The sequence below is a fragment of the Sparus aurata genome, chromosome 20, assembly GCF_900880675.1.
Source record: "Sparus aurata chromosome 20, fSpaAur1.1, whole genome shotgun sequence".
NCBI classification, from domain to species: Eukaryota; Metazoa; Chordata; class Actinopteri; order Spariformes; family Sparidae; genus Sparus; species Sparus aurata.
The window spans coordinates 25446864-25474422 of NC_044206.1; the positions used below are offsets into that span (position 1 = coordinate 25446864).

The 27559-nt window shown below is 41.0% G+C and overlaps 3 protein-coding genes across 5 annotated transcripts; 2 read left to right on the forward strand and 1 right to left on the reverse strand.

Moving 5' to 3' along the window:
* Positions 1 to 1228: 1228 nt before the first annotated feature.
* Positions 1229 to 26539, reverse strand: LOC115571201 (neoverrucotoxin subunit alpha-like). Of its 3 annotated transcripts, XM_030400387.1 has the most exons (13): positions 26386 to 26539; positions 16269 to 16369; positions 15989 to 16165; positions 14082 to 14165; positions 12929 to 13202; positions 9959 to 10048; positions 9232 to 9819; positions 9027 to 9095; positions 8529 to 8618; positions 8322 to 8390; positions 5156 to 5254; positions 2555 to 4009; positions 1229 to 1895 (listed from the first exon to the last, which is right to left on the reverse strand). In XM_030400387.1, the coding sequence occupies exons 5-13, from the start codon at positions 13188 to 13190 to the stop codon at positions 1309 to 1311; spliced, it is 3309 nt and encodes a 1102-aa protein (XP_030256247.1). In that variant the 5' UTR covers positions 13191 to 13202; positions 14082 to 14165; positions 15989 to 16165; positions 16269 to 16369; positions 26386 to 26539; the 3' UTR covers positions 1229 to 1308. The 3 variants fall into 3 exon arrangements, with proteins under 3 accessions (XP_030256247.1, XP_030256248.1, XP_030256250.1); XM_030400388.1 differs by lacking the exons at positions 15989 to 16165; positions 16269 to 16369; positions 26386 to 26539 and having other exon boundaries at positions 14082 to 14345; XM_030400390.1 differs by lacking the exons at positions 14082 to 14165; positions 15989 to 16165; positions 16269 to 16369; positions 26386 to 26539 and having other exon boundaries at positions 12929 to 13272.
* Positions 17156 to 20638, forward strand: LOC115571203 (nuclear factor 7, brain-like). Its single transcript, XM_030400391.1, has 2 exons — positions 17156 to 17291; positions 17387 to 20638. The coding sequence occupies exons 1-2, from the start codon at positions 17286 to 17288 to the stop codon at positions 18797 to 18799; spliced, it is 1419 nt and encodes a 472-aa protein (XP_030256251.1). The 5' UTR covers positions 17156 to 17285; the 3' UTR covers positions 18800 to 20638.
* Positions 23819 to 26011, forward strand: LOC115571207 (nuclear factor 7, brain-like). The gene is made up of 2 exons (XM_030400400.1): positions 23819 to 23828; positions 23924 to 26011. The coding sequence occupies exon 2, from the start codon at positions 23942 to 23944 to the stop codon at positions 25328 to 25330; it is 1389 nt and encodes a 462-aa protein (XP_030256260.1). The 5' UTR covers positions 23819 to 23828; positions 23924 to 23941; the 3' UTR covers positions 25331 to 26011.
* Positions 26540 to 27559: the final 1020 nt, after the last annotated feature.

Sequence of the window (27559 nt, forward strand, 5' to 3'; positions counted from 1 at the left end):
AGTTCATGCAGTTGAATCTCATTCTATTTCACAACAGAATTGTATTCACACTGAACACAAAGCTGTCAATGAGGTAACTAAAACTGTAGGATTGAGTTCAAAATGTAAGTTGTGTGTGTGTGTGTGTGTCTTCATCCTCACTACAACACTTTGTCCCTTTAAAGTGACACTGAAACCTTCACTTACTGTCGATTTGAATTCTGTTCCTTTACTGCACTGTGAATTTACGATGTTTCAAGGAAAAAGTCTGTAAGGACAATGAGACGAACATCTCCTCCAGTAATGTAACACTTTATTAAGGCTCAGAGCACAGTACAGATGACAAAGGTTGGTTTAACCTTGGAGCGCTCTCATCTCATCTCAGGTCTGTTCAGTTACAATCTTCTTTATCTGCTCTGTTCCCATCTGAGGCCCTGTGGCAGTTTGCTACCCTCCTACCAACTGTCTACCTGTTAACTATTAGCAAATACACATTAATCATAGCTTGATGAGCAATCAGCATGGAGTTCACTCTACTTAAAGTTACATTGTAAAAGATTCAAAGTGATCAAATAGTAGAAATGATACATGATGACATGTGCACCAAAGATACTCAAACATACAGAAGCGTTCTATTATTTGACATTGTTATGTGACTGACATGATGACACTTCACAAACAAAAAATTTGATTCAGTGAACTGAACTGAATCATGTGCTGACAAGTTTACAGACTTAGGCCCGTCCAGACAACAACGCTCTTTAGCAAAAACGCACACGTATTGCATCATTTTGGCTGACCGTCCATACGGATCCTGAAAACGCAGCGCCTGAAAACGCACTTTTCTGAAAATAGGTCTCGGGGTGGAGAAATCCGAAAACGCAGCCCTCCCGATTTCGTGTGGACGGCGAATCCGCATACTTTCCAAAACGATGACGCCATCGCCCCACCCCTCGACCTCTGAACCCCGCGACGTCCCATAACAACAGCAACAACAATGGCAGACTACATGCTCGTGTTCGTGCAGCAGAAGATATTTGACTTTCTTGACTCGCCTTGTAGTTGAGTGTGAGTCGCAGCAGCAGTTCGACCTCATTACTGGTCCACGAAAACAATTCTGGTTTCCTTGCACTAGCCATTTTTATCTTCTTCTTGTTGTGTTCGGTTTCTCCATCTACTGTCTGTTTGTTTACAGCACGCAAGCTTAATGCGCATGCTCCCTGTCTTCTTCTCCGTTTTTGGTGAATGTCAAGCACCACCTAGAGGCCTGGAATATGAACTACGGCATTTTCGGTAGTTTTCAGTGGATCCGTGTGGATGCAAATATTCTTAAAACGATGAAGTGGAAGACGGAGAAAAAAAAGATCGGTTTTGCTGGCCTGGATAGCCCCACAGAGACAATGATCCCTCTCCATATCTGCAGCCTGGGTAAACAGGCTCAGTGAACTTGGTGTGGAAGGTGTATATGTGACTCAGAGTGTCAGATGAGACCTTATAGTAAGACAGAGTGCCAGCAGACCAGTCCAGAAACACTCCCAAGTGGCAGATGTAATCAGGTTCAGGTAAACTATGTTTCCGATTATCATGAAGTGCATAGAAATCACGATTTTGGCAAAACTGGAATCCTAAACCCCAGGACAGTTTATTCCCCCCGAGCCTGGACTGGTCACTTTTTCCTTTCCTTGACATCCCTCTGTAGCAAACACCTCCAACAATATCAATCATACAACCCTCCACCTCCCAGTAGCAGCGCCCAGTTAGCCCCTCTCTGCACAGAACCTGATGCCAATAATCAAATCTCTGTGGGCGGTCAGGATACGGCTGTGGTCCTTCTCCACCACTCAATGTCTTGTTTCCCTCAGACAGAGTGAGCTCGCTGTGTGCTGTGTCTGGGTCCAGAGTGAGATCACAGGCGTCTGATGGAGAGAACGAGACGTGATCATGATCACAGTTAATACTGAAAACACATTTATTGATTATTATGAACACATTTGAAAGGACAGGCTCATATATTTGAACATCACTCACATGCTCCTACATACTGTTCATGGACAGTGGTGGAAAGTAAATATTTCACTTTGAGATACTTTCAGTTCCAACTTTAACTGATGATCTTTTACTGTCATGTAGCCAACAGTTAGAGTGGAGCAGTCGCTGCTCATTAAACTCTCAGATCTCAGCCTCCGTCCAGCTGTGTTCTTACAGATAGATATAAAAATATCTGCTTCAGATACTTTGAAGATATTTTGCAGATAACAGCCGTATAACTTTACTACAGTGGTCTTTTAAATACAGGGCTAACTTGTATGAAGTCAATTTCTATTATTGTTGTGGTACTTTTACTAAATTAAAGGATCTGAGTACTTCTTTAACCACTGTGCATCCATAGTACTGTCGCTCATTTCACTTAAGTCCCTCTATAAATCAGTTTCAGTGTCAGCTCCGAGAAAATCTGCAGGACTTTTGTAAGAAAGCTTAAAATGAAGTGTGAGAGTAATAAAAGGAATGAGCAGTCAGGTTTCTGAAGGAGACTCATTTGTTCTTATTTGTCTTACAGTGAAAATAAAATACTTACACCAGAGTAAATCTCTTCTGTCTGTGACAGTCTCCACATCAGGGATGTCATTAAAATCCTCAGTGAGCAGAATGCCGTTCTTGTAGTGGTAGATGGTTGCTCCGGTGTATTTCTCATTTGTGATGGCCAAGACCAGGGGACAGAATCTGCTGTTGCTCTTCAAGGATTTGGCAATAATTTGGAAAGATTTGGCTTTTTCTTTCATTTTGGTTAAAACTTCATCTGAGTAGTACCATGGGTCTTCATTGGTACTTCCTCTAACTGAATCCAGGTATGTGTCCATCTCATCCAGGCCGGGGTCAGAACTCTGCAGGGAGGTGAAGACGAAGCACAGAGCTTCATTGACACCTGCAGCAAGAACCTCTCTGTCCAGCTCTGACTGATTATGGACGATCTTTGTTCCCTCCATCATTTCCACACAGGACCTGATGACGTTGATTTCTCTCTCTTTATGATCCAGCCACTTGTCTAGTTTTTCATGACTGAATGGTGACTTGTTTCTGTCATCAAGGAGTTTCTTTACTGAGCTCTCGTCTTCTTTACCTTCACGGATTGAGGGAAGTTTCTTCGCCATATTTGTCTGGAGGTTAGATACGTAACGATTACAACAGTTTTGGAACTTGTTTAATATTTTTTTGATCTGTGGAAAATTTTGTACCACTGTGTCGTCCAGAGAATCGTTGCATCTCATTTGTATTTCTCTTATGTCTTCGAGCGAATTCTGCACCTTCCCCACTAATCCAACACTGATCTCTCTCTTCAGCTCAGCTGCTTTTGGCTCTAAATTCTTCAGAGGCATCATCCAGACCTTCAGAGGAACAGTTTTCTCTCCATCTTCTCCCAGCAGCTTTGGAAGCTCTACAAAGGTCTTCACTGCTTCTACAAATGTTGCAGGGTTTCTTTCAAGAATGAAGTCTCCGTAGAATTTGCAGGAGAATTTGTTGGTCAGTTCTTTTTCTTCCTCAGTCAGCTTGATGTCAACTTTACCCTCAATATTAAATCTGGGGATCTTCTTGATCACAGCCTCTATGTGGCCCTGGATGTCCTGAATACTGCTGGCTTCTAACTTCTCACTGTCTAACACAAAGAAAGCATTTGCCCCATAAAGGATTCCTGTGACTACATGTGTTGCCGTGCCCTTCTTGATGACATCTTTCTGTTGGGTGTTCAAGATTCCAAGTTGAGTCATTGACAGCTGATTGAAGTGTGTGGTTGCTTTGTACCAACACGTCTCTCTGCTCTGATTCTTGAATTTCTTCATATCATTCAGATACTTGGCAGATCCTCCAACTTCAACCAGTCCACACAGGAAACTGACCTTCAGAGAAGCTTCAATACCCAGCAGAGAGGACTTGGATTCAATGGAGTCAGACACAGTTATTTCAAATTCACTACTATACTGAGAACTCCTGATTGTGTTGTTCTGTAGAGTTGTTTCATCCCACAAAGTCGAGCCTACAGACAAAAACGTAGAGCATGTGTTCAAGCAAGCCCCTTTGGTAAGATTCAGTAGAGCTCAGGAAACAGAGCTGATGTGGATCATTTAAATCAACAAAAGATATTTTCATTTGTCCAACAGAACACAGGCAACTTGTTCCAATGGTCTTAGAGGGATATTCCGGTGTAAGTTTAATCCATGGTCTAACACACCAGGAAACTGTGTTATCGAGTTAGCAGACCGCTAATTTACGGAGTTTTATCAACCTCAGAAATGACCGCACGACAATAATACACTGCAGGAAATGGATCCAAATATAAACCGCCACCAAAAAGCCACAAATAATGCTCAGAATAGCACCAAACTTCAGCAACAGTACAAATAGGGTCTCAGCACATAGTCTGGGGCATTAAAACTCCGCTAGCTTAGCTGGATTTCTACTGAAAAGCTGACTAAATTTACCACTCTTCTGCAGCAGCTTCCTGTTGACGGGAAATCCCGACGAGTCGATTACCGAGTGCAGTAGAGTTCCGCGGCTCATGGATGAAAATGTATGATTATGACTCCATGGAAAAGCAATCAAAGTTCATATGTGTCTTACCTGCCAGTTTATAACAGTTATTAGTGAGAGCGGACAGGGAAAAGAGCTAGCGGAGGTTAGATGCCCCGGACTATGTGCTGAGACCCTTTCTGTACTGTTGCTGAAGTTTGGTGCTGTTCTGAGCATTATTTGTGGCTTTTTGGTGGTGGTTTATAGTTGGATCCATTTACTGCAGCGTATTGTTGTCGTGCGGTCGTTTCTGAGGTTGATAAAGGTACGTGAGCTAGCGCTCTGCAAACTTTCTCTCTCGAGGTGGGGTCTTACTTGGTGTCACGGTGTGTTAGAACATGGATTAAATTTACACCGGAATATCCCTTTAAACTTCTATGGGATAAATAAGGGATCACCACATGGTTCTGTACTGGGTCCTTTACTATGTTAATCACATTGGAAATATTATCACACCAACAGGAACTGCATCCATTTCTATACAGATGACAGAGTCTTGTATGTATTTGTCTTCTCCTCTGTGACTGACAGTCACACATTATAACGTCATGATTTCAAGTTCAACAGATCTGTAGATACCTCTTTCATTTGACTTTTCAACATCAAAATTTACCTGGAATCAGCTCATCTTTCCGACCATCGTACAACATTCCCAGAGTGAAAGGTCGACCCAGAGCAGCCACCGCCATGTCACCTGTGGACAAGTCTCTTCCTGTCGGTAAAAAACAACAACAGCATTTATACACAGACAGTGATAGAGTGTCCAACCTTTCATGGTGTCTGAAATGAGCAAGAGACAAATCGTCCACACTGCTACAGAGACTGGGAGACAGAATTTTATTTATCTATTTATTTGCCTTTATTAAACCTGAAAACCGCCCTCATTTCGCAATGATCTTTAGTGGGGATGTTAATGATTCATCATTAATCACCGTTAAAAGTATAACCAATCAAAAATACAAGTAATTTGTCATTTAAAAAGTACAAAAAGACGAACATCCATTTGTTTACATTTTAGCCATTTAGTCACCTTAGTATGGGTTGGATTTAGTTGCAGTTGTTGAAAAGCAACAAATCGGAGCCTTGTAATAAAAATGAAGTCATTATTTTGTGTTATTACATTTAAAATTTGATAGCTTGATGTTTATTTTATTTAGCCGACTCTGATTTTACATCAAACATAGATCATGTCAATGGTTTAAACAGTTTCCTAAAGGAAAAATGGGTTGCACTTTATTTTATAGTACGTTAATCAGACGTAACGGGCCGTACTTTGTATTAAATTAGACAAAACAAGACGCCAATAAGACGTAACAAGCTTTAGTTTTTTTATAAAATTATACAAAATAAGACGCTAATAAGACGTAACAAGCTGTACTTTGTGTCAATTTATAAACTAGAAATAATGTAATCTTAATTAGACAGTAAACAAGAAAATTATACCGTAATTAGACACCTTAGCCTACCCAAATTATGCTGTAATCAGAAAATTGCATATACAGTCTTATACTTAAAATATAGGCTACTATACTTAGACACTATTATACCAAATTATACTGTAATTACAAACCAAACCAGAGATCCTAATACACTATCAGACACCATTTTACAGTTGTTAATCTAATAAGAAATCACACACAATGTCATATCAGATACAAAATACGCTAGTTAGACGCTGGTCCACCCTCATTAACAAATTATACATTTAATGCTACCAACATCGGCCTGTAGCTTAATTAAACAAATGTACACATTATAGGCTATTGGACACAGCCTTTATAATTGTCGACAATTATATGCTGATGTTAGCAGCTAAGGCTACCAAATGCTAGCGGCCGTATTTCTGCACATTCATAACGCTGTAAACATATAAACATGACACCGCAAATACAGACAGACTTAACATATTGAACAGGGCGCTTGTGCACGTATCTCACCTGCAAGTACAACAAAAGACAGTCGTGTGTGAGTACAGGCTCTCCATGCTGCTATCTTGACTGTCCTATGCTTTGCAACTGAGCTGACAACTAATTACTCCTAAGTAGGCCTAATAAGATGGTAATAAGGGTCCAACCGTGAGCGGCACCACTTTATTTTACAGTACAGTTCTGTTATTATGTGCCACTAATTACTCCTAAGTAAGTATAATAAGACTGTAACAAGGGTCTAACATCCAGCGGTGGTGACGCACCTTTGGCTTGTTATGCACTCGCGGCCTTAGCGTGATTTTTCAGCTCAGTTCCTGTGCAAGTTGTTAATTAGGCATGACAATAATACCTCTGCAGGCCAAAATATCGTTGGATATGCCAATCCATTTAATAATTCTTGAAAACAAAGGCATTACGGTCTTAACAAGGACTCAAACTTGCCACCATCCTGAGGTCGAAAACAAAAGACTTCATGTGCATCACACCTGCATCAATTAGTGGGCACCTTAAGTGTCCTTCTACCACACCCCACAGCGCCACTCAGGCATACCAGGAAAACCACTCCTCCAAGCAGCACCACTTTATTTTACAGTAAAGTTCTGTTGTTATGTGCCACTAATTACTCCTAAGTAAGTATAATAAGACTGTAATAAGGGTCTAACATCCAGCGGCACCACTTTATTTTACAGTACAGTTTTGTTGTCATGTGCAACTAATTGCTCCTAAGTAAGTATAATAAGACTGTGATAAGGGTGTAACAGGGAGAAGGTCTTCACTTTATTTTACAGTACAGTTCTGTTGTAATGTGTCACAAATTACCCTGTAAGTAAATATAATAAGACTGTAATAAGGGTCTAACAGTGGGAAGTAAAGATAAATGTCCTGGCAGCTTCAGTAGCTGGTCTAATGTTACTGGGGTTGGATAGTGACATGGCTTTAAATGGTCTGATGTCTTAACTATGGGAGCAGAGCGTCGAGGAAGCCACCTACAAGGCTCCAGAGAACATCCAGGTAACCAGGGACGTGTGTAGTAGCGACCAGATGTGAACCGATATGGTTTGACTTTAGTTAAGGTACTTTTTTCTTATAATGATCAATAAATGACTCTGTAAGAAAGTGAAACTATGTTAAATAAAACTCAAATAAATGTGTTTTCCTCTGAACTCTGTGTGTTTTGTCTGACAATTATAAAGGCTGTGTCCAATAGCCTATAATGTGTACTTTCGTCTAATTAAGCTACAGGCCGATGTTGGTAGCATTAAATGTATAATTTGTTAATGAGGGTAGAATAGCGTCTAACTAGCGTATTATGTATCTGATATGACATTGTGTGTGATTTCTAATTAGATTAAGATCTGTAAAATGGTGTTGAATAGTGTATTAAGATCTCCGGTTTGGTTTGTAATTACAGTATAATTTGGTATAATAGTGTCTAAGTATAGTAGCCTATATTTTAAGTAGGCTATAAGACTGTACATACAGTTTCCATACAGCATAATTTGGGTAGGCTATAAGGTGTCTAATTATGGTATAATTTTCTTGTTTACTGGCTCGTGACATTTTGGTGTTGGTCCAGACCATCACTATGCTACAGTGTAAACAGATGAACAGAGTCTGAGGACACTTAACTTCATGCCACCATCACCCATTCAGCATGAGCTGATGACTTCCTGACAAGACTTTGTAATAGCTTCAGAATGTAACGATTTACATTTAAATCATTTGCTTTGATGCACACATCAAACACATTTCTGGGCCTCAAAACCAGTAAAACTACATTTTTTTCAACCATAAAAACTATGCTTGGTCTCTCAGGGCTTCCATACAAACCAGAGACAACAGCAGCTTTACCTTCAGTCTGAAAGGACGATGCTCCTCTGTTCTCTGAAGATCCTCTAGCACCTTTAACATCCACTGACACTGACAGAAAAAAGAGACACAACACAGAGGCAGTTGTATAATGTGTCATCAGTGTGATGATGACATCACAGATGTGAATGAGTGATGTCACAGTGTGAAGCTGTTTGTTTTCATGAGTCAAAGTAAAAGCACACTCACACTTCCTCAGATCTTCTCTGGACCGTTGGACTCCAGCAGACTTCAGATGTTTTGTCAGGTCCAGCCCTCTCAGGTGATTGGAGCTCAGAGCTGAGGCCAGAGAAGCACAGCCTCAGTAATCACTTCACTTGACCCAAATCTTCGCTTGTCAGTTGTGGTAATGGACTCCTAAAAACATGTCAACATTCACCCATCCATCATGAGCTTATGACTTTCTGGCTGCTGTAACTACAGCAGTGACAGTGTTTGCTGCAGGAAATCTTTAACTTCTATCCCCATCTGTGACAGCCAGGACCAAATATTCAGACTTTAATACTCTGATAAGACTTTGTAATAGCGTCTGAATTAAATTATTCACATTTAAATCATCTGCTTTGATGCACATGCCAAACACATTTCTGGGCCTCAGAGACAGTAAAACTACATTTTTTTCAACCATAAAAACTATGCTTGGTCTCACAGGGCTTCCATACAAACCAGAGACAACAGCAGCTTTACCTTCAGTCTGAAAGGAGGACGCTCCTCTGTTCTCTGAAGATCCTCTAGAGCCTTTAACATCCACTGACACTGACAGAAAGAGAGACACAACACAGAGGCAGTTATAAATGTGTCATCAGTGTGATGATGACATCACAGATGTGAATGAGTGATGTCACAGTGTGAAGCCGTTTGTTTTCATGAGTCAAAGTAAAAGCACACTCACACTTCCTCAGATCTTCTCTGGACCGTTGGACTCCAGCAGATGACTCACCACATAGAGACACTGAGGAGAAACCAGAACCAAACCCAAATCCAGGATAAAGAGGTTCAGTGAATGTGGTGTTGAAGGTGTAGAGGTGGTTCAGTGAGTCAGAGACTCTGTAAAAGGACAGAGTGCCAGCAGGACAGTCCACATACACTGCTACTCTACCAGAGGATGAGGAGGAGGAAGAGGAGGAGGAGAAGATGACCGCCCTTTTCTTACTGTGCCTGACAAAGTAACGGCCATCATCAGAGCAGTCTAGACTCCAGGACTGATCATTCCCTCCAAACAAACAGTCTCCACTGTCTCCTTTCCTTCTGATTGTTCTGTAACTCACTGATATAGAAACTCTTCCTCTCCATTCGACTTCCCAGTAACAGTGATCAGTCAGATCAGTTCTACACAGCAGCTGAGGCCACACAGACTCAAATCTCTCTGGATGATCAGGATATGACTGATCCTCCTCCACACGTGTCATCTTCCTGTTGTTATCAAACAGTTTGATCCTTCTGTCGACCGTGTTTGTGTTGACGGTGAGCTCACAGGAATCTGATGGAGAGAAAAAGACACAACACCGATGCAGTTGTATAATGTGTCATCAGTGTGATGATGACATCACAGATGTGAATGAGTGATGTCACAGTGTGAAGCTGTTTGTTTTCATGAGTCAAAGTAAAAGCACACTCACACTTCCTCAGATCTTCTCTGGACCGTTGGACTCCAGCAGACTTCAGATGTTTGGTCAGGTCCAGCCCTCTCAGGTGATTGGAGCTCAGAGCTGAGACCAAAGAAGCACAGCCTCAGGAAGCACAGGACTCTTAAAAACATGTCAACATTCACCCATTCATCATGTGCTGATGATGTAATGATTTACATTTAAATCATCCGCTTTGATGCACACATCAAACACATTTCTGGGCCTCAGAGACAGTAAAACTACATTTTTTTCAACCATAAAAACTGCGCTTGGTTTTTTCAACCTTGGGGGGTACTGGGGTATCGTATTGCATTGTACTGATGTATTGATCTCCTGGTGTGTGCTGACTTCGGCTCTGCCTGATTGTGCCTTGGATACAACTGATCTAGTTTCCGTGAAGTGTTTTAGAGTTCCAGCCCTCCCCCCTTGCAAACTGTTAGTGTAGACGAACACACCTCAAACACACCTCAAAGCTTTAACACAACTACTGAAGACCAGGGACGTGCACATGATTATAGAGGGGCAGGGGCTCAAAGTCAGAAAAGGGCAGTATGTGCGCGCACATAGCGAGCTCCAAAATCTTTTTCAGGCCTTAATAACACAATATGTAGATTAACTTAAAATAAGTAAACAAAGTACTTATAGAAAGCAAGAAGCAAGAAGCAAAGAAACTTCTTAGCTGTGTATCCAGTGTAGCTGTGAGTGATATGCAACTGCCATTTCTTTTGTGTCAACAAATTATGTTTTTTTATTAAACTACATTATCATAATACTGAGGTTTGGAAGACATGCAATTCAGCTGCAATTCTTAAAAAGCAACCAAACACTGGTTTATTATTAGGCTATTTATTGGAGGGTAAGTGCAAGCTAGAAATACAGGCTACACATCTAAACATGTGAACAAACCAAGAAATGACGACTGACGACGATTATAATTAGAAAATAGCGACTATTCGTAGAGAGAGAGACAGAGCAGAGCCGCAGCGAACAGAGGAGCGGCTTTAGGCTCAACACACTCCCACCACCATATTACGAGGAAATGCGTAGGCTACAGTCAGTGTTGGGGAGTAACGAATTACATGTAACGACGTTACGTAATTTAATTACAAAATGTACGTAATTGTAATCCGTTACATTACTGGGAGAAAATATGTAATTAAATTACAGTTGCTTTTGGAAATTTCAATGATTACAACTTAAGTTACATTTGAAAAATCGCCGCAAAAGCTCGGATTTATCAAATAGTTTTTCGCCCCCCTGGATTCATGTTTGTTTTTAGTTATTTTCATATCAACATCCTCCTTCCAAAACTGACGCTTGTGATTGGCTCTGTCTGGTCATGTGCCATTCGACTCAACCGACAAACCGTACGGCGGCAGTCAGACTCAGCAGCAACAGTGTCGGCAGCACACAAAGATGTTCCTGGGCTGGAAATACAAAAACACTTCATACAGACAGAAGCCAGGCTTCCCTGTATTACAAAGGTGGCTCTCTTTTAACCCGGCTAGATCACCATGGTAACTTATGCTTACCTCATAACCTGGTCCTGACCAGGTTCTGTTCTGTTCAGAGTTTAATAATAAAATCGGCTATAAAAGCGCCGCTGTTTCACTATTTAACTCATTTACAGCTGGCGTCACCTTTACTTTGAAAGTCCAGCAGAGCTGGATCAGAACATTTGTGCGGAGGGAGAGATCGTGCTGATCCGCTGCTGTTTACTTTCTCTCTGAGCGTCTCCGCCTACAGATGTTCAGCTGAGGGGAAACGCTGCTCAGCTGTTGATCCGACTCGCGTCAGGAGGTCATTTGTTAGGCTATAGCCTATTTACTTTTATATACAGTCAGTCACCACTGAAAGAAGTTGTGCGCTCGCAGCAGAACAGATAATTTAACTTAATGTGGCCATGAATAAATTAATTGTTTCGCCTGTTATGTGTTGCCCAAACGCAAATCTTGTGTTTTCTCACATTTAAATAGGTCTTTGTACAGAGACAACATGAGATTTGCTTGTAGTTACAGCACCTAAAAAACCCACTGTAACCTATTTTCATACGCACACCAGCCTCACTTTCAGTAAAACACACACTGGCATTTTATAATTGCGATCAGTGAAATATATGAAAACAATATAAAACACAATTTAAAACAACAGTTGTTGTTGCTCTAAAGCTTCATATTTAAAAGCAGCTCAATGTAGAACTGTCAGAAATTAAAATCAGCCTCCTCTTGTCATATTTGCAGCAACACTGTTGCTTCAGGCTGTGATCAGGCTTTTTTGTATCGCTCATACTCTCTCCATTAAAACAACCTGCTCCTCTTGGCTGAAATCAGCCCGTTGTCGCTCCATTTAGTGAGGAAGTGAGCCTCCTTCAGTACAGGCCTATGGTCAGACTCATAATATATGGTTAAACCTTTGAACTGAAAGGTTTATCACACTATAGGTCTTAAAATGTGAAAATGGTTAGCAGTTGAGAGATTTCATTCAAAATTAAGAAAAGTAATCATAATGTAATCAAATGTAATTAGTTACATTACTTTGAGAAAGTAATTGAAATAGTTACACTACTATTACATTTTCAACAGGGTAACTTGTAATTGTAACCAACTACATTTCCAAAGTAATCTTCCCAACACTGGCTACGGTAGACAACCGTGACATTTTTATACCGTTATTTTTTTTTACATCCCTTTGCCCAACAGGATTTTCTGTTTTCATTAAAAAACACACAAAAAGGGCACTTTATAATACAAGGCAAAAAAGGGCAGGGGCTCAAGCACCCCTTGGGCCTTATGTGTGCACGTGCCTGCTGAAGACCAAAGACCAACAAGTCCTGATCATCATGAACTGTAACCTGACCTCAACCCTCAACCCCATTCAACATTTATGAGGCAGTGAAAACTGAGACATTTCTTTAAAAGTGTTGTGTCATTGTTGTCAACCCCTGTTGGCTGTGTGACTGACCTTCTGGTCCTGACAGTCTGTGCAGCAGGTCCATCCTGGGTATCATCTCTAAAACCTTTTTGGTTACCTTCAGAGCTCCATGGACTCCACAGGCTTTCACCATCAGGTCCACTGTGTGCAATGGTTTTGCATCATTCAGGCAAGAGGCTCTGATTGGTTGGTGGCCGTACAGAATGTCAGGCAGCTTCAGACACCATCTGAACTTATCAAATTCCTCTCCTGTTAAATCCTCTAAAGTTTTCAAAAGGTCCATTTCTGTCATCGTGGCTCCCTGCTAAAGTCAGACAACAAGGTTAATCTAACACAAATGGCTCAAAGCAGCAACATGAGTTCTGATTAGCTGACACAGGAGCTGTGTTTGAGTCTGACCAGTTAGAGCTACTGCTGCTCTCTGAGCTGAGCTTCAGAACTTAACTGTTTCAACACATTTAAACAGCCGAGCTACTGTTCAATGTTCAGTATCTTGCTCAAGTATACTTTAACATGTAAACTGCAAGGGCCGGGAATTGAACCATCAACGGGTGGACGACCACTCTACCTTCTGAGCCACTATATGTGGAGCTGATATATATCTGTGATGTCACTCCTCATAGACACATTAAACACAAGACACTGATGATCAAGTGTCTCAGTTCAGGTTTGGTTACAGCTCTGGACTGATGCAGGATGGAAATCAATACATTGACATTAACTATTGATTCAATATTCGCCTTCACCACAATTTGGAGTCAAATATTTTACTTTTTACTGAACTACATGTGTTTGATAACTTAAGATTACACGTTGCATCAGAGCCAAGACTGAAAACTGGTTTTCCTGTGTTTCACAATTGGTGACAAGATAACAAACCTTCATCTGAACAAACAGGTAGAATTGGTTTGTTGGCACCAGTTCAGTTTTAACTTTGGTTGTTTTCACAGTGAAGGTCGACTCAAAGAACATGAGAAAAAACTGATTAAATCACAGTAAACATGAAGAGACTCAGTCCGACCAAAACGTCACAGATCATAGAAGAGTTAGTGAATTAATTCATGAAAATACAGATGTACAAACAGGACGTATCAGTGTGGAAAGATTGAATCACTGCTGTTATCTAGTATGATATATATCTCCATGATAGCAGAGTTTCTTCATCAAAGGTGTGTCCTGTTACCTGTCAGGGTTCTGACCCGTTAAAGTCCAGATGAGCTCAAACAGGTTGTCTACCCTCTTCTGCAGAGCCGTCACATCCTCAGAACTTTAAGTTGAAATGGAGATGCGTCAGAATCATGTGACAACAGACATGCAGAAGAAGAAAAGAAGAGGAGGCTAAGTTCAACAACTGTGCCTTAAACCAGTGTTATGCTCTAAATTTTTCACGTGATCAGAAACTCCTCCCCATTATTCCCTCCTGATATCTGGCACCTGCTGGGAGGCCTTTAAAGTGAAACTTTGGCCAAAAACCAACCGAGGCTTTATTCGCGATTGAATATGAGTCAAACCTTCGTGTAAAAGCATAATTACGACGAAAGACGTACTTTTAAGATATACCGTTGTGGCATCAAAATCGCTATTTTTAGAACACTAAGAAGGCTCGACATAACATGAAACTTTGCTCGTAGTATCACCAGGGTCTCTACTCATCAACACGAGCATTGAGAACATTGTTTGTGTACACAAAGTTTATGAAAAAGAAGGTTTTTTGAACTACTCACGTTAGCTGCTGCATCTCTGGTGCAAGGCTTTCATGGCAGGCAAAAAGTGTCGATCCCTGAGTGCGACCTGACAGGCACGCTTGAGGAGCAGTTCACCATTACTATCCTCCCTGTCAGGTCGCACTCGGGGATCGACACTTTTTGTCTGCCATGATGGCGACATCAAGATGGAAATCTCAAATTTTAGCACTGTCCAAATTATGCTGAAATAAATATTGCACATTTATGAATGATTACCAACCTTACAGTTCCTCACACGGGGCACCATTGTGTTTAGGTTCAATTTGGCTGTTGGTAATAATTAATGATTATTAAGGATAATTATTAATTATGATAAATAATAGGATCCAATTTACATCAGATCACCTCTGGGCACCACCCTTGCAGAAGTGAAAAGATAGCCAATTCAATAATTCAATCTCATGAAAAGATACCAAACCGTTTATAACTCTTATTATTAATTAACTTAATCACTACAACCAAATTTACCATAACAGCTAGTAATGGTTGAAATATTTTGGAGTTCTTGACAGTGCAGAGTAAGATAGGAAGAACAAGGAAGGTGCTGGAGTGTTGACTATCTGATCAGAGGGGGTCTGTCACCCTGATCAATTGTAGCTCAAAGCTGAATTTTGCACCGAGGTGTAAATAATGGGGAATTCGGGGACACTGAGCTCAGTTCAGAGTCCATTTTGAAATCCACATTGAATGAGTTCATCTGTAGGTCCCAACACTGTGTTATACTATTGGCTGACAAACCTCTTTATAAGCTGAATCAGCTGTCAGAATTCTGACACAGAGTTAAACAGAACAATTAATTCGGACCTAACAAACATTTTAATCATTTATTCACAATCATAATAATGTTTTTACAGGAAAAGAGCGACTTTTATTCTGAACCGTTCTATGAGCTCTGCAGATGTTTTCATTATTCACAAAACACATATGTTAACTTTTTATGTTTTGTTTTTGGTTTGTTTGACAGTTTGTTTTGTGTTTCTATTGTCGACCTTTTCATGACTAAAATTATTCCTTAGTTTCAGATCTCAATGTGTATGTGTGTGTGTTATAATCATGTATCAACAAATTAGCCTATTTTATTAAGCTAACATTATCTTGCTACTGTTAATGATCTAGGTAACACAACTGTGTGTATTGTATCTGTGTTTCTGTGTGTGTTATTATTATGTATATTATCATGTTTCAGTTATCAAAATTTTTAAATTTTTAAAATGTGAAAAATAAAAATAAGTCAGTCAACTCAAATGATTCTTCTGTGTACAGAAGTACAAAACAGAATCTACTATATATGATTACTCTCAACATTACTGACGAAAATTGAATAAAAACACATTGATTCTCTTACACATTGTCACGTTTGACCGACTTCTGGAAGAGTGTCGGTCCAATCAGTCGTGCATCGAAGGGTTAAAGGAGTTTGACTGTAGCTGCTCACCTAGAAGCAGATAACAGCATGAAACTGTGGAAACCAGCCGGCTGTGTCTTCCTCTCTCTGCTCCTCAGCCTCACAAACATTAAAACACTTCACACAAGAAGAGACGAACACAGTTACCTGCTGTTGTTGACTGAAACATGACAGGTGAGCAGTTAACTGTGTTCCACTCGATGCTTGCTGTAAACTTTACCTGTTGACAAGTGTGTTTGTTCAGACCAGGTGTTACTGTTGGTTGTTGGTCTGTCCGTGGCTCTCCTGTCTCTGCTGCTTCTCGGTCTGATGCTGTGCTATCTGTGGAAGAAGAAGAAGAAGAGGAAGGTCCGCAGTCAGTACGAGGAGCTGCTCTCGACGGTGCCTCCAGTCCTTCCGCAGCAGGGCTGGGTTTATGCAAATCATGGCCATGTTACGTAACACGGCCCTGATTTCTGACCCGCCCATTGAATCCTTAACACAGAAATTTTTAAACACATTTTGTGAGCCTAGCTCCATTTTGCTTTACACAGACTTTAAGTGAAAAAAACAGACTGTGTGAAAGTAACGAGTGAACAGAAACACCTGTTTCACTGCTTCCTGTCTTTCAATACGACTGATATTGTAATCTAAATATCTCAGTGTGGCTCAATCTGAATCCTTTCATACAGTTTGTTATCATTTAAAATTAGTTATGTTAAATAAACGTTTGTAATTTATTTTTGGATCGAGGCTGGACAACAAATAAACAGAACATGAAGATATTGGTGTTAATAAGTTAATATGTTTTGAGGTTAATATTCATATTCAGAAAATGATGACGCTTCAGTATGAGTAATAAAATAATAAAGAACACTTCAGTTCAGGCAGTGCTGGCGCTGGTTCTGATTAGACTTTAGCCCCTCCAACAACATCAACAAGAGTATCAGATTACATTTCCTGCAATAAATCAGTACTTTGGACTGAAACACTCCCTGAGTCCCTGAGTCACATGTGAACCGACAGCATTCAGCAGAGGTCTGAAAAAGCTCCGCCCTCACCGGACTCACCTGTGACAAACCTGGAAACAGTTTGACGGTGTGTGTGTGTGTGTGTGTGTGTGTGTGTGTGTGTCTCTTTAGGACAGAACCACAGACAGACGATCAGATACACCTTCAGACTGAACTAACAACGTCCTCTGAGTGAGTTCATCTACAGGAGAGAGGAGGAGGAAACTACAACACTGCAGACGCACACAATGAAGGTGAGTCCGACCAGAACCAGAACTGAAAGTAAACTTAAATGAAGTGAAGGAGGAAGTGGAGCTGTGACTGACTGTACTGTCTGCTGTGTTCACAGCGTCACTCAGAGACTAAAGTGTCTGCAAGGTCAGAGGAGGATCTCTGCTGTCCGGTGTGTCATGATGTTTTTAGAGAGCCTGTCATTCTGTCATGTAGCCACAGCTTCTGTAAAGACTGTCTGCAGCGCTGGTGGACAGAGAGACAAACACGTGAGTGTCCAGTTTGTAAGAAAAGATCTTCAAATGACTTGCCACCTGTAAACCTGGCGTTAAAGAACCTGTGTGAGACCTTCTTACAGGAGAGAGATCAGAGAGCTTCAGAGGATCTCTGCAGTCGACACTCTGAGAAACTCAAACTCTTCTGTCTGGACCATCAGCAGCCGGTGTGTGTCGTCTGCAGAGACTCAGAACAACACACCAACCACAGATTCAGACCCATCGATGAAGCTGCACGACAACACAAGAAGAAACTTCAGGAAACTCTGGAGCCTTTAAAGAAGAAGTTAAAGGTTTTTGAAGAAGTTAAAGTGAAGTTTGATCAGACAGCAGAACACATGAAGGTTCAGGCCCGACACACAGAGAGGCAGATCAAGGATCAGTTTAAGAAGCTGCACCAGTTTCTAGAAGAGGAAGAGGAGGCCAGGATGGCTGCACTGAGGGAGGAAGAGGAGCAGAAGAGTCACATGATGAAGGAGATGACGGAGGCTCTGAGCAGAGAGATAGCAGCTCTTTCACACACAGTCAGAGCCACAGAGGAGCAGCTGAGAGCTGAAGACGTCTCATTCCTGCACAACTACAAGGCTGCAGTGGAAAGAGTCCAGCAGCGCCCCCTGCTGGAGGATCCACAGCTGCCCTCAGGAGCTCTGATAGACCAGGCCAAACACCTGGGCAACCTGAGTGCATTCATCTGGAACAAGATGAAGGACATAGTCTCCTACACTCCTGTGGTTCTGGACCCAAACACTGCTCATCCAGAACTCATCCTGTCTGAAGATCTGAGCAGTGTGAGACGAGGAGAGAGACAGAAGCTTCCTGATAATCCAGAGAGGTTTGATATCTTCTGGTCTGTCCTGGGCTCAGAGGGCTTTAACTCAGGGATTCACAGCTGGGACGTCGAGGTTGGAGACAGTACATATTGGAGAGTGGGTTTGTTAGCAGAGTCTGTACAGAGGAAGGGAGTCACACTGTCTGGATTATGGAGGATAAAGTTATTCGATGGTAAATACTCAGTGCTGTCACCACCAGCTCCATCTATTAATCTTGTAGTGCAGAAGAAGCTCCAGAGGATCAGAGTGAATCTGGACTGGACCAGAGGAATGCTGTCGTTCTATGATCCTGATACTAACACACACCTACACACCTCCACACAAAATTTCACTGAGAGGATGTTTCCATTCATTCACACTGGGGATAAAATCCCACTGAAGATATCACCCCTGAAGTTGTGTTTGACAGTGGAACACAGCAGATAAAGAAGTATTTCATCTCTGGAAAGACGGCCCGTAAATAAAACTTTCTCTCTCTGCAGAAGAAAGACAAATATGTTTGAACTTGAACTGTGGTGTTCACTTCTACACAAAGGTAGAAAGACTACAACACCCAGAGTGCACAGCGCTGCACAGGATTGGATGGGGCTTGATTTTGGCTCAGATAAAGTTCTGAAAGAGGAGACAGTGAGGCGGCTGGATGGTGACGAACAATATTGTGTTGCAGCTTAACGGTGCAAAAAGTATAATAACCAGGATGTTGTTTCTTTAAAGTTGTTATTGAAAACATTCAGGCTCTAAATGTGGCGTTCCATCTCCTCCTTCCATCACATTCATGTCACAACACTGCCCCCTCAGGTGGTTGCCAGTTTGTGCACTAGCTGACTTTACTAACGCTAGCTGCCTAAACGTTTATCTGTTTCCCCACAAACTGGCAACTACGAAACACAGACACCACATGATACAAACTGTTGTTGGGCCTTGTATTACACGAGGCACAATTAAGTGTTTATGCAACATCAAAAGGGAGATTTAGATTTGGTTATTGGTTATGGCTCAAGGCCATGACAAAACAACGGAGATGCACTGTTCAAAGGAATAACAAAATATGTTTATTTAAATCAACCAGATGGATAAATCAAATAAGACAATAACGTGAGGTGTGAAAGTCAGTAGAATCAGTGGCGTGGTATGTGCATGCAGTGAATATGGTGTAGATGAATGTTGTATGATGCATAAAAGAAAACCAAAAGAACCAAAACTTAAGACTGCCGCGTCATCTGGGGAGACAGGCGTCTGTCTGCAAGGAAGAGAGAGAGAGACACAATGAATGAGAACCTGCTTATATAGATCAAACCAGCTCACCGGCCCAGGTGTACTCAGTTACCAGATTGCCAGGCTGGCCCAACCCCCTGCCAACCACCAAACTACTCTAGACCCCACCGTCGAGCACCAACAGGGGTCACCACAGTTATCAATAATAATGAATGATTGTCAGGGATAATTATTAATTATAATAAATAATATGATCCAATTTTTATCAGATCACTTTGGGGCACCAGAAGGGAAAAGAAAGCCAATTCACTAATTCAGTCTGATAAAAAGGTACCAAACTGTTTATAATTCTGATTGATAATTAACTTAATAACTACAACCAAATTTACTATGACAGCTAATAATGGTTGAAGGATTTTGGAGTTCTTGACAGTGTAGAGTAAGAGAGGAAGAACAAGGAAGGTGCTGGAGTTTTGACTATCTGATCAGAGGGGAGTCTGTCACCCTGACCAATTGTAGCTCAAAGCTGAATTGTGCACCAATGTGTGAAGAATGGGGAATTCTAGGACACTGAGTTCAGTTCAGAGCCCATTTTGAGATCCAAAATAAATTACTTCATCTTTGGGTCCCAACACTGTGTTATACTATTGGCTGACAAACCTCTTTAGAAGCTGAACCAACTGTCAGAATTCTGGCGCAGAGATAAACATAACAGTTCACTTGGACCTGACAAAAATGTTAAAGTCATTTATTTACAATCATAATAATGTTTTTAAGGAAAAGGGGGACCTTCAATCTGCACCATTCTACGAGCTCTGAAGATGTTTTATTTCTAATATGATTTGTCAAGCTACAAATGTTGTCAACATGTTTTAAATTATGAATCACATAATTCATGTCATTATGCTTAGTTTCTGATCTCAATGTGTGTGTGTGTGTGTGTGAGACCATGCAGAACCAAATTTAAGGATGGTCACAAATAAATCAATCAATAAATAACTTAATGTGTCTTTGTGGGGACCTAAAAACCTTTTTTAAATTTCAGTCTGGATTATTATTATTATCAAGTTTTGAAACAATAAATTAAAAGTTTTAATTCACATATGAAATGTTTGTAATAAAATACATATATTGAATGATTGAAAATACTGTAAATGTCTCTTTATTCCCCTTTTGTAGTAAAATAACAAAGTCCGTTTTCAGTCTCCATCAGTTCTACTCTGCTGTCTGTTCAGTTAGAGGAGGAGCCGTTCTGTATTTAAGGTGGACGTCTCAGTTTGGGTTCATGTGATGTTGTTGACTGAAGAACTGAATCTCTGATGTTTCTCCCTTCATAAAGGGTCAAAACTCCAAATATCATTATGAAAGAATGAGAAAATTAACCAAACAATGAATGAAGACAATATGTGACCACTGTGTGATGTCTTCTGCCTAAGGAATCACTCGGAGCAGTTCAAGTTTGACAGCAGGTTTATTGGGCACCTGGGTGATAGGAAAATGGATCACTAACTTTTTTTTTCTGTTGACAGGACAGTGCAAGCTTGGTCTCTGTAGGTGATCTTTCCCTGGTCTGAGAACCACCAACAATCCTTTGCTACGTAACTAAAGTGCAATGACAAATTGCGACAGCAGATGGCGTAGTCTCATTTAGCTGGATTTAAATCTGAACCTTTTTTACACTATTACAAATAAAGGAAATGAAAAGTTTGTTTATTCACTCATGAGAAAAGTTTATATTATTGCCTCATTAATATTGTAAATGTTGAAAGACTGATTTTGAATTTCTCCAAAACTACTTAACAGAGGTGGGAGTAAGTCACATACGTGCAAGTCATAAGCAAGTCTCAAGTCTTAACCTTCAAGTCTCAAGCAAGTCCCAAGTTAACTGTGATGAAAATAAAGCAAGTCAAGTCGAGTCATGGCTAAGAACAAGTCACAAGAAGTTTGTATGAATGTATTCTTCATATCTGTAGACAGTAAACAGAAGAGGGTGGTTAGTCAATAATATGATGTAACTGCATAGTTGATCAATTTTAGAATTTTTTTTCAAACCCATGAATACAAGAATAAGATTAGATTAATATCAACCCTGGAACTGCACAATACTGCACAACCTGACAGCTGAGAATATGACTCTCAGGTATTGTTCCCCCTCCCCCTCTATAAAAGGAGGCTGAAAATCACAGAACATGTCTGTTCTGACCTGAAATGTGTGTTTCTCTTCTATAAAACACATTCTACATCTCTGAGGCGACATCTTCACACATGCGGGCCTCCTTCTCCTTTCAAACGGGGCAGAGCTCCGTGAGAAACAGTAGGAGACAGACACACAACACCTGAGGGAGAAGCAGGTCCGTCGCGGACATGCACGAAAAAACAAGTGTGTCGCAACGAATGTGTCATGTTGGGCTGTGAGCGCGTAAATGCGCGCCTACATTTAACATAATGGCTTTGTGCGCACTGAAGACGCTATATCTGAAACACACACACGCTTTAACCAAGACGGCGGCCAAAATCACCCACGGATGAAATAATCTTTGAATCCAAATTTGATGATTTTCGGAGCTCCATCCATGCCGCCTCTGATCCTGTCCGCCACCTGTCAGGCTTGCACGCACCGCGTCATACAGTGGCAGAGGGCAAAGTATCAAAAACGAAACTAATGTCTCAATATGCGCAAAAAAGAAAGAAAGAAAGAAAGAAAAGCCAAGACTTTCGAGTCATCTGTGTCAAGTCTAAGTCAAGTCTCAAGTTATGAATGCAAAGTCAAAGTCAAGTCGAGTCTTTCATCAGTGTTAGTCAAGTAAGTCTCAAGTCTTCAAATTTGCGACTCGAGTCCGACTCGAGTCAAGTCATGTGACTCGAGTCCCCCATCTCTGCTACTTAATGCCCATTTCATGCTGATTATTGAGCACTTGGGTCATAAACAGTTGCATCTGTCTTCAGTCAGTGTGACTAAACTCTCAGTCTGTTACTGAGGACAAATGAATGAACAAAACAGTCTCTTTGTGAAAGTAACTGGTCAACAGAAACACCTGTTTCACTGCTTCCTGTCTTTCAATACAGCAAATACTGTAATCTAAATATCTCAGTGTGGCTTAGTCTGAATCCTTTCATACAGATTGTTATCATTTAGAATTACTTATGTTAAATAAATGTTGCAATTTGTTTTTGGATCAAGGCTGGACAACAAATAAACAGAACATGAAGGTATTGGTATTAAGTTAATATATTTTGAGGTTAATATTTGCTCGATACAAGTTTCAGAAAATGATGAACCTTTAATATAAGAAATTTGATAATACAGAACACTTCAGTTCAAGTGCTGGCGCTGGTTCTGATGGGACTATAGCCCCTCCAACAACATCAACAAGTTTATCAGATTACATTTCCAGCAATGAATCACTAGTTTGGACTAAAACACTCCCTTGAGTAGGGCTGGGTATCACCAGGTACCTCGTGATACGACACTATCACGATATTTTGCCCACGATAACGATAATATCACGATACAGCAATTCTGCGATAATCGATATATAGCAAGAAATTTCATCCATGATACATCACGATATCTGTGTCACTGAAGAAATTCAGAATTTATTGACTGCACTGAATCCATTTCACAGGAATTTCAAAACACTGCCAATCAATTTCACATGAATGACAGCCAAGTAAACAAAGTATTCTGCACAGTGTCTCTTCTTAACAAACACACTGACTACAACTATCATTAATATCTATATGTGTGGGTTTCAGAGCTACTTAAACCATTTTTAAAATTTTATTTGGTTGTATACCTATGTTTGAATAAAGATAAAGCTCTCCTCTGAAGAGGGGTGGTGGGCCAAAAAAAAAAAAATTCTTTCTTTTTTTTTTTTTTTACATTTTTAAATATCGATATTTGGCACCAGTGTATCGATAACGTACCTCAATACGAAATATCGCGATATATCGTTGTATCGATATTTTGGCACACCCCTACCCTTGAGTCACATGTGTACCAACAGCATTCAGCAGTGGTGTGACAAAGCTCCGCCCTCACCTGACTCACCTGAGACAAACCAGGAAACAGCTTGTCGTGTGTGTGTGTGTGTGTGTGTGTGTGGGTCTCTTTAGTACAGAACCACAAACACACGATCTGATCCACCTTCAGATTGAAATAACAACGCCCTCTGAGTGAGTTCATCTACAGGAGGGAGGAGGAGGAAACTACACGCTGCAGACGCTCCACACACTGAAGGTGAGTCCAACCAGAACCAGAACTGAAAGTAAACTTCAGTGAAGTGAAGGAGGAAGTGGAGCTGTGACTGACTGTACTGTCTGCTGTGTTCACAGCGTTACACAGAGACTGAAATGGCTTCCAGGTTAGAGGAGGATCTCTGCTGTCCTGTCTGCCTTGACATCTTTAAAGATCCTGTCATCCTGTCCTGTAGCCACAGCTTCTGTAAAGACTGTCTGCAGAGCTGCTGGGCACAGAAAGAGATCAGAGAGTGTCCAATTTGTAAGAGAAGATCTTCCAAGAAAAAACTACCCCCTAACTTTGCTTTAAAGAACCTGTGTGAGACCTTCTTACAGGAGGGAGATCAGAGAGCTTCAGAGGATCTCTGCAGTCGGCACTCTGAGAAACTCAAACTCTTCTGTCTGGACCATCAGCAGCCGGTGTGTGTCGTCTGCAGAGACTCAGAACAACACACCAACCACACAGTCAGACCCATCGATGAAGCTGCACGACAACACAAGAAGGAACTTCAGGAAACTCTGGAGCCTTTAAAGGAGAAGTTAAAGGTTTTTGAAGAAGTTAAAGTGAAGTTTGATCAGACAGCAGAACACATGAAGGTCCAGGCCCGACACACAGAGAGGCAGATTAAGGATCAGTTTAAGAAGCTTCACCAGTTTCTAGCAGAGGAAGAGGAGGCCAGGATGGCTGCACTGAGGGAGGAAGAGGAGCAGAAGAGTCAGATGATGAAGGAGAAGATGGAGGCTCTGAGCAGAGAGATAGCAGCTCTTTCACACACAGTCAGAGCCACAGAGGAGCAGCTGAGAGCTGAAGACGTCTCATTCCTGCACAACTACAAGGCTGCAGTGGAAAGAGTCCAGCAGCGCCCCCTGATGGAGGATCCACAGCTGCCCTCAGGAGCTCTGATAGACCAGGCCAAACACCTGGGCAACCTGAGCTTCAACATCTGGAACAAGATGAAGGACATGGTCTCCTACACTCCTGTGGTTCTGGACCCAAACACTGCTCATCCACTACTCATCCTGTCTGAAGATCTGAGCAGGGTGAGACGAGGAGAGAGACAGAAGCTTCCTGATAATGCAGAGAGGTTTGATTATTACGGGGTTGTCCTGGGCTCTGAGGGCTTTAACTCAGGGACTCACAGCTGGGACGTCGAGGTTGGAGACAGTACATTCTGGTCACTGGGTGTGTTAACAGAGTCTGCTCAGAGGAAGGGAGACAAACTGTCTGGATTATGGAGAATAATGTTATACAAAAGTAAATACTCAGTGGGGTCACCATCAGCTCCTTCCACAGTTCTCGTAGTGAAGAAGAAGCTCAAGAGGATCAGAGTGAATCTGGACTGGACCAGAGGAAAGCTGTCTTACTCTGATCCTGATAATAACACACACCTACACACCTTCCAACACTCTTTCACTGAGAGGATGTTTCCATACATTTGCACTGGGGGTGAACTGAAGATATCACCCCTGAAGGTGTGTGTGACAGTGGAACAGAGCAGTTAAAGAAGTATTTAATCTCTGGAAAGACGGCCCTGAAATAAAACTTTCTCTCTTTGCAGTAGAAAGACAAATAGTTTTGAACTTGATGCTACATGAGCAGACAAACGTAAAACAGCTGTGATGTTCACGTCTACTCAAAAGGTAGAAAGACTACAACACCCAGAGTGCAGTTTGGCTCAGAGAAAGTTCTGAAAGTGGAGGCAATGAGGCAACTGGATGGTGACGAACAATATTGTGTTGCAGCTTAACGGTGAAAAAACTATAATATCCACTATGTTGTGTTATTTATCATGTTCAGGCTCTAAATGTGGCGTTCCATCTCCTCCCTCCATCACATTCACGTCACAACATTGCTGTTGATCATGTTCATTTTTTGTGTTATGTTTTTGGTTTGTTTGACAGTTTGCTTTGTGTTTCTATTGTCGACCTTTTCAAGACTAAAATGATTCCGTAGTTTCTGATCTCACTGTGTGTGTGTGTGTGTTATTATCATGTATCAACAAATTAGCCTATTTTATAAAACTAACATTATCTAGCTACTGTTAATGATCTAGCTAACACAACTCTATGTATTGTTTCTGTGTTTGAAACATGTTATTTTAATTAGGTCACCCGGATAGACCCAAGTTGCGAATGCTTGAGCCATATATCGTTGCAATTAGACGGCTCTCCTCTCTCACACACACACACGCAACATAAACATAGGCAAAACTGTTTAGTGTGTGTCTTTGTATCAGTGTGTTGCTGTAATCGTAAAATAAATATATATATAACTGTAACTGAAGTATTTGTGTGTGTGTGTATGGTGTTGGTGCCTCACCAAAAACTACAACTAAGATGATCTATAACTGTATACATTAAGTGTTTGGTATAGTCTATGGTGATTAAGAGAGAGAGAGAGAGAGAGAGAGAGAGATGATAAAGGTGGAGTTCTTTTCTGCAATGTTTCTGAATTCACTGAATACACATTTAACCCATATCAAATCAGTTGACTCAAAACTGCTGATAAAAAAAGAATGCATATAGGTAACAATAAGTAGAGTAATACCATAGCTTACCGTTTTCTTCATCAGAGTTGTGACTCTGGCCTTTGTATGTAGCCGGGTCACGGGCTGATAATGGACCTGACTCCACATGCATCTCACTGGTTCCTTCTCCTGCTCTCTCTCTCTCCTCTCCTCCTGTCTCTGTCCCTTCAACCTCTTCATCTCTCTCTCCTGTCACATCCTCTGTTGAATTTTTAAAATGAAATGTCTAAGTTTACTGCTGAGTCATGACCTAATATTTTAATGCCATGTTTAGTCACATTATTACTTATCCATCCAAACATCCAAATAATATTATTGATGGATAATTCATACTGTGACTGAACATGGCCTTAAAATATTCTGATTCATTGCATGTCCTTTCATTTTGTTAGCCTAGGCCACATTTACAGTAGATTACAGGTTAGCATCTCTATCTGTTGCATCTGTAGGCTAGTTTACTATTTCTCTCCTTCTCTTCGCTTATAACAATTCTCACCTTTCCTCCTCTTAGCCTGGTCATCCTCTGCCTTTCTTGCTGCAACAAATGATAACTTGGATTGATGCAGCCTCTCACCACTACGTTGCATCTTTGCTCTGATTCTTTCAATTGCCGATCTAAAAATAGACCTGCAGTCACATCGCGACCGTTTTCGGTCTTAATGAAAGGAAACTTAAGGAAAAAAATACCGAGGACATGACGGTGTCGGTGTCCTCAATGGTGGCTACGGCCCTGCACACACACACACACACACACACACACAGATTCAACATTCATGTGGATTGTTGCACTGTTTACACAAAATGCAAAAGAGTGAACTGCTGACTAAAGAACAGCATTCATTGGGAAGCATCAGGGTTTAAAAGAGCTGCACCTGATATTTAAATACTGCAGATGTCTCAATAAGAACATTTCTCTGTGTGACAGGCCCAGTGATATCCCTTTCACCTTGCCTCCTCGATTCATGGCACAAGACCACAACAACCTGAAAAATGAGGAGGAGGAGATAAAGATGGAGACTCACAGGGACATACACGCTCATCGTGGGTCGCTCTCAGTAAGCAGTCGGCTGGTACTACTTTTTTTTGGCAACATGTAAAAATGATTTTAATCCCGAAAAATTCCAATTATGTGAAAGTAAAAACGTTTACTTCTAAGTAAGATTTGAAGTTAAGATCAATACAAACAACCCCGTCTCTGTCAGGA

Bases quoted from the DNA above. Each gene is read 5' to 3' on its own strand.
- LOC115571201 (XM_030400387.1), bottom strand. From the start codon at position 13,190: ATGACAGAAATGGACCTTTTGAAAACTTTAGAGGATTTAACAGGAGAG. The intron at 10,049-12,928 runs GTCAGTCACACA...CTTTGGTCTCAG, and splicing joins CAGACTGTCAGGACCAGAAG to CTCTGAGCTCCAATCACCTG. The intron at 8,391-8,528 runs GTGAGTGTGCTT...TTTTTCTGTCAG, and splicing joins CAGAGAAGATCTGAGGAAGT to TGTCAGTGGATGTTAAAGGT.
- LOC115571207 (XM_030400400.1), top strand. From the start codon at position 23,942: ATGGCTTCCAGGTTAGAGGAGGATCTCTGCTGTCCTGTCTGCCTTGAC.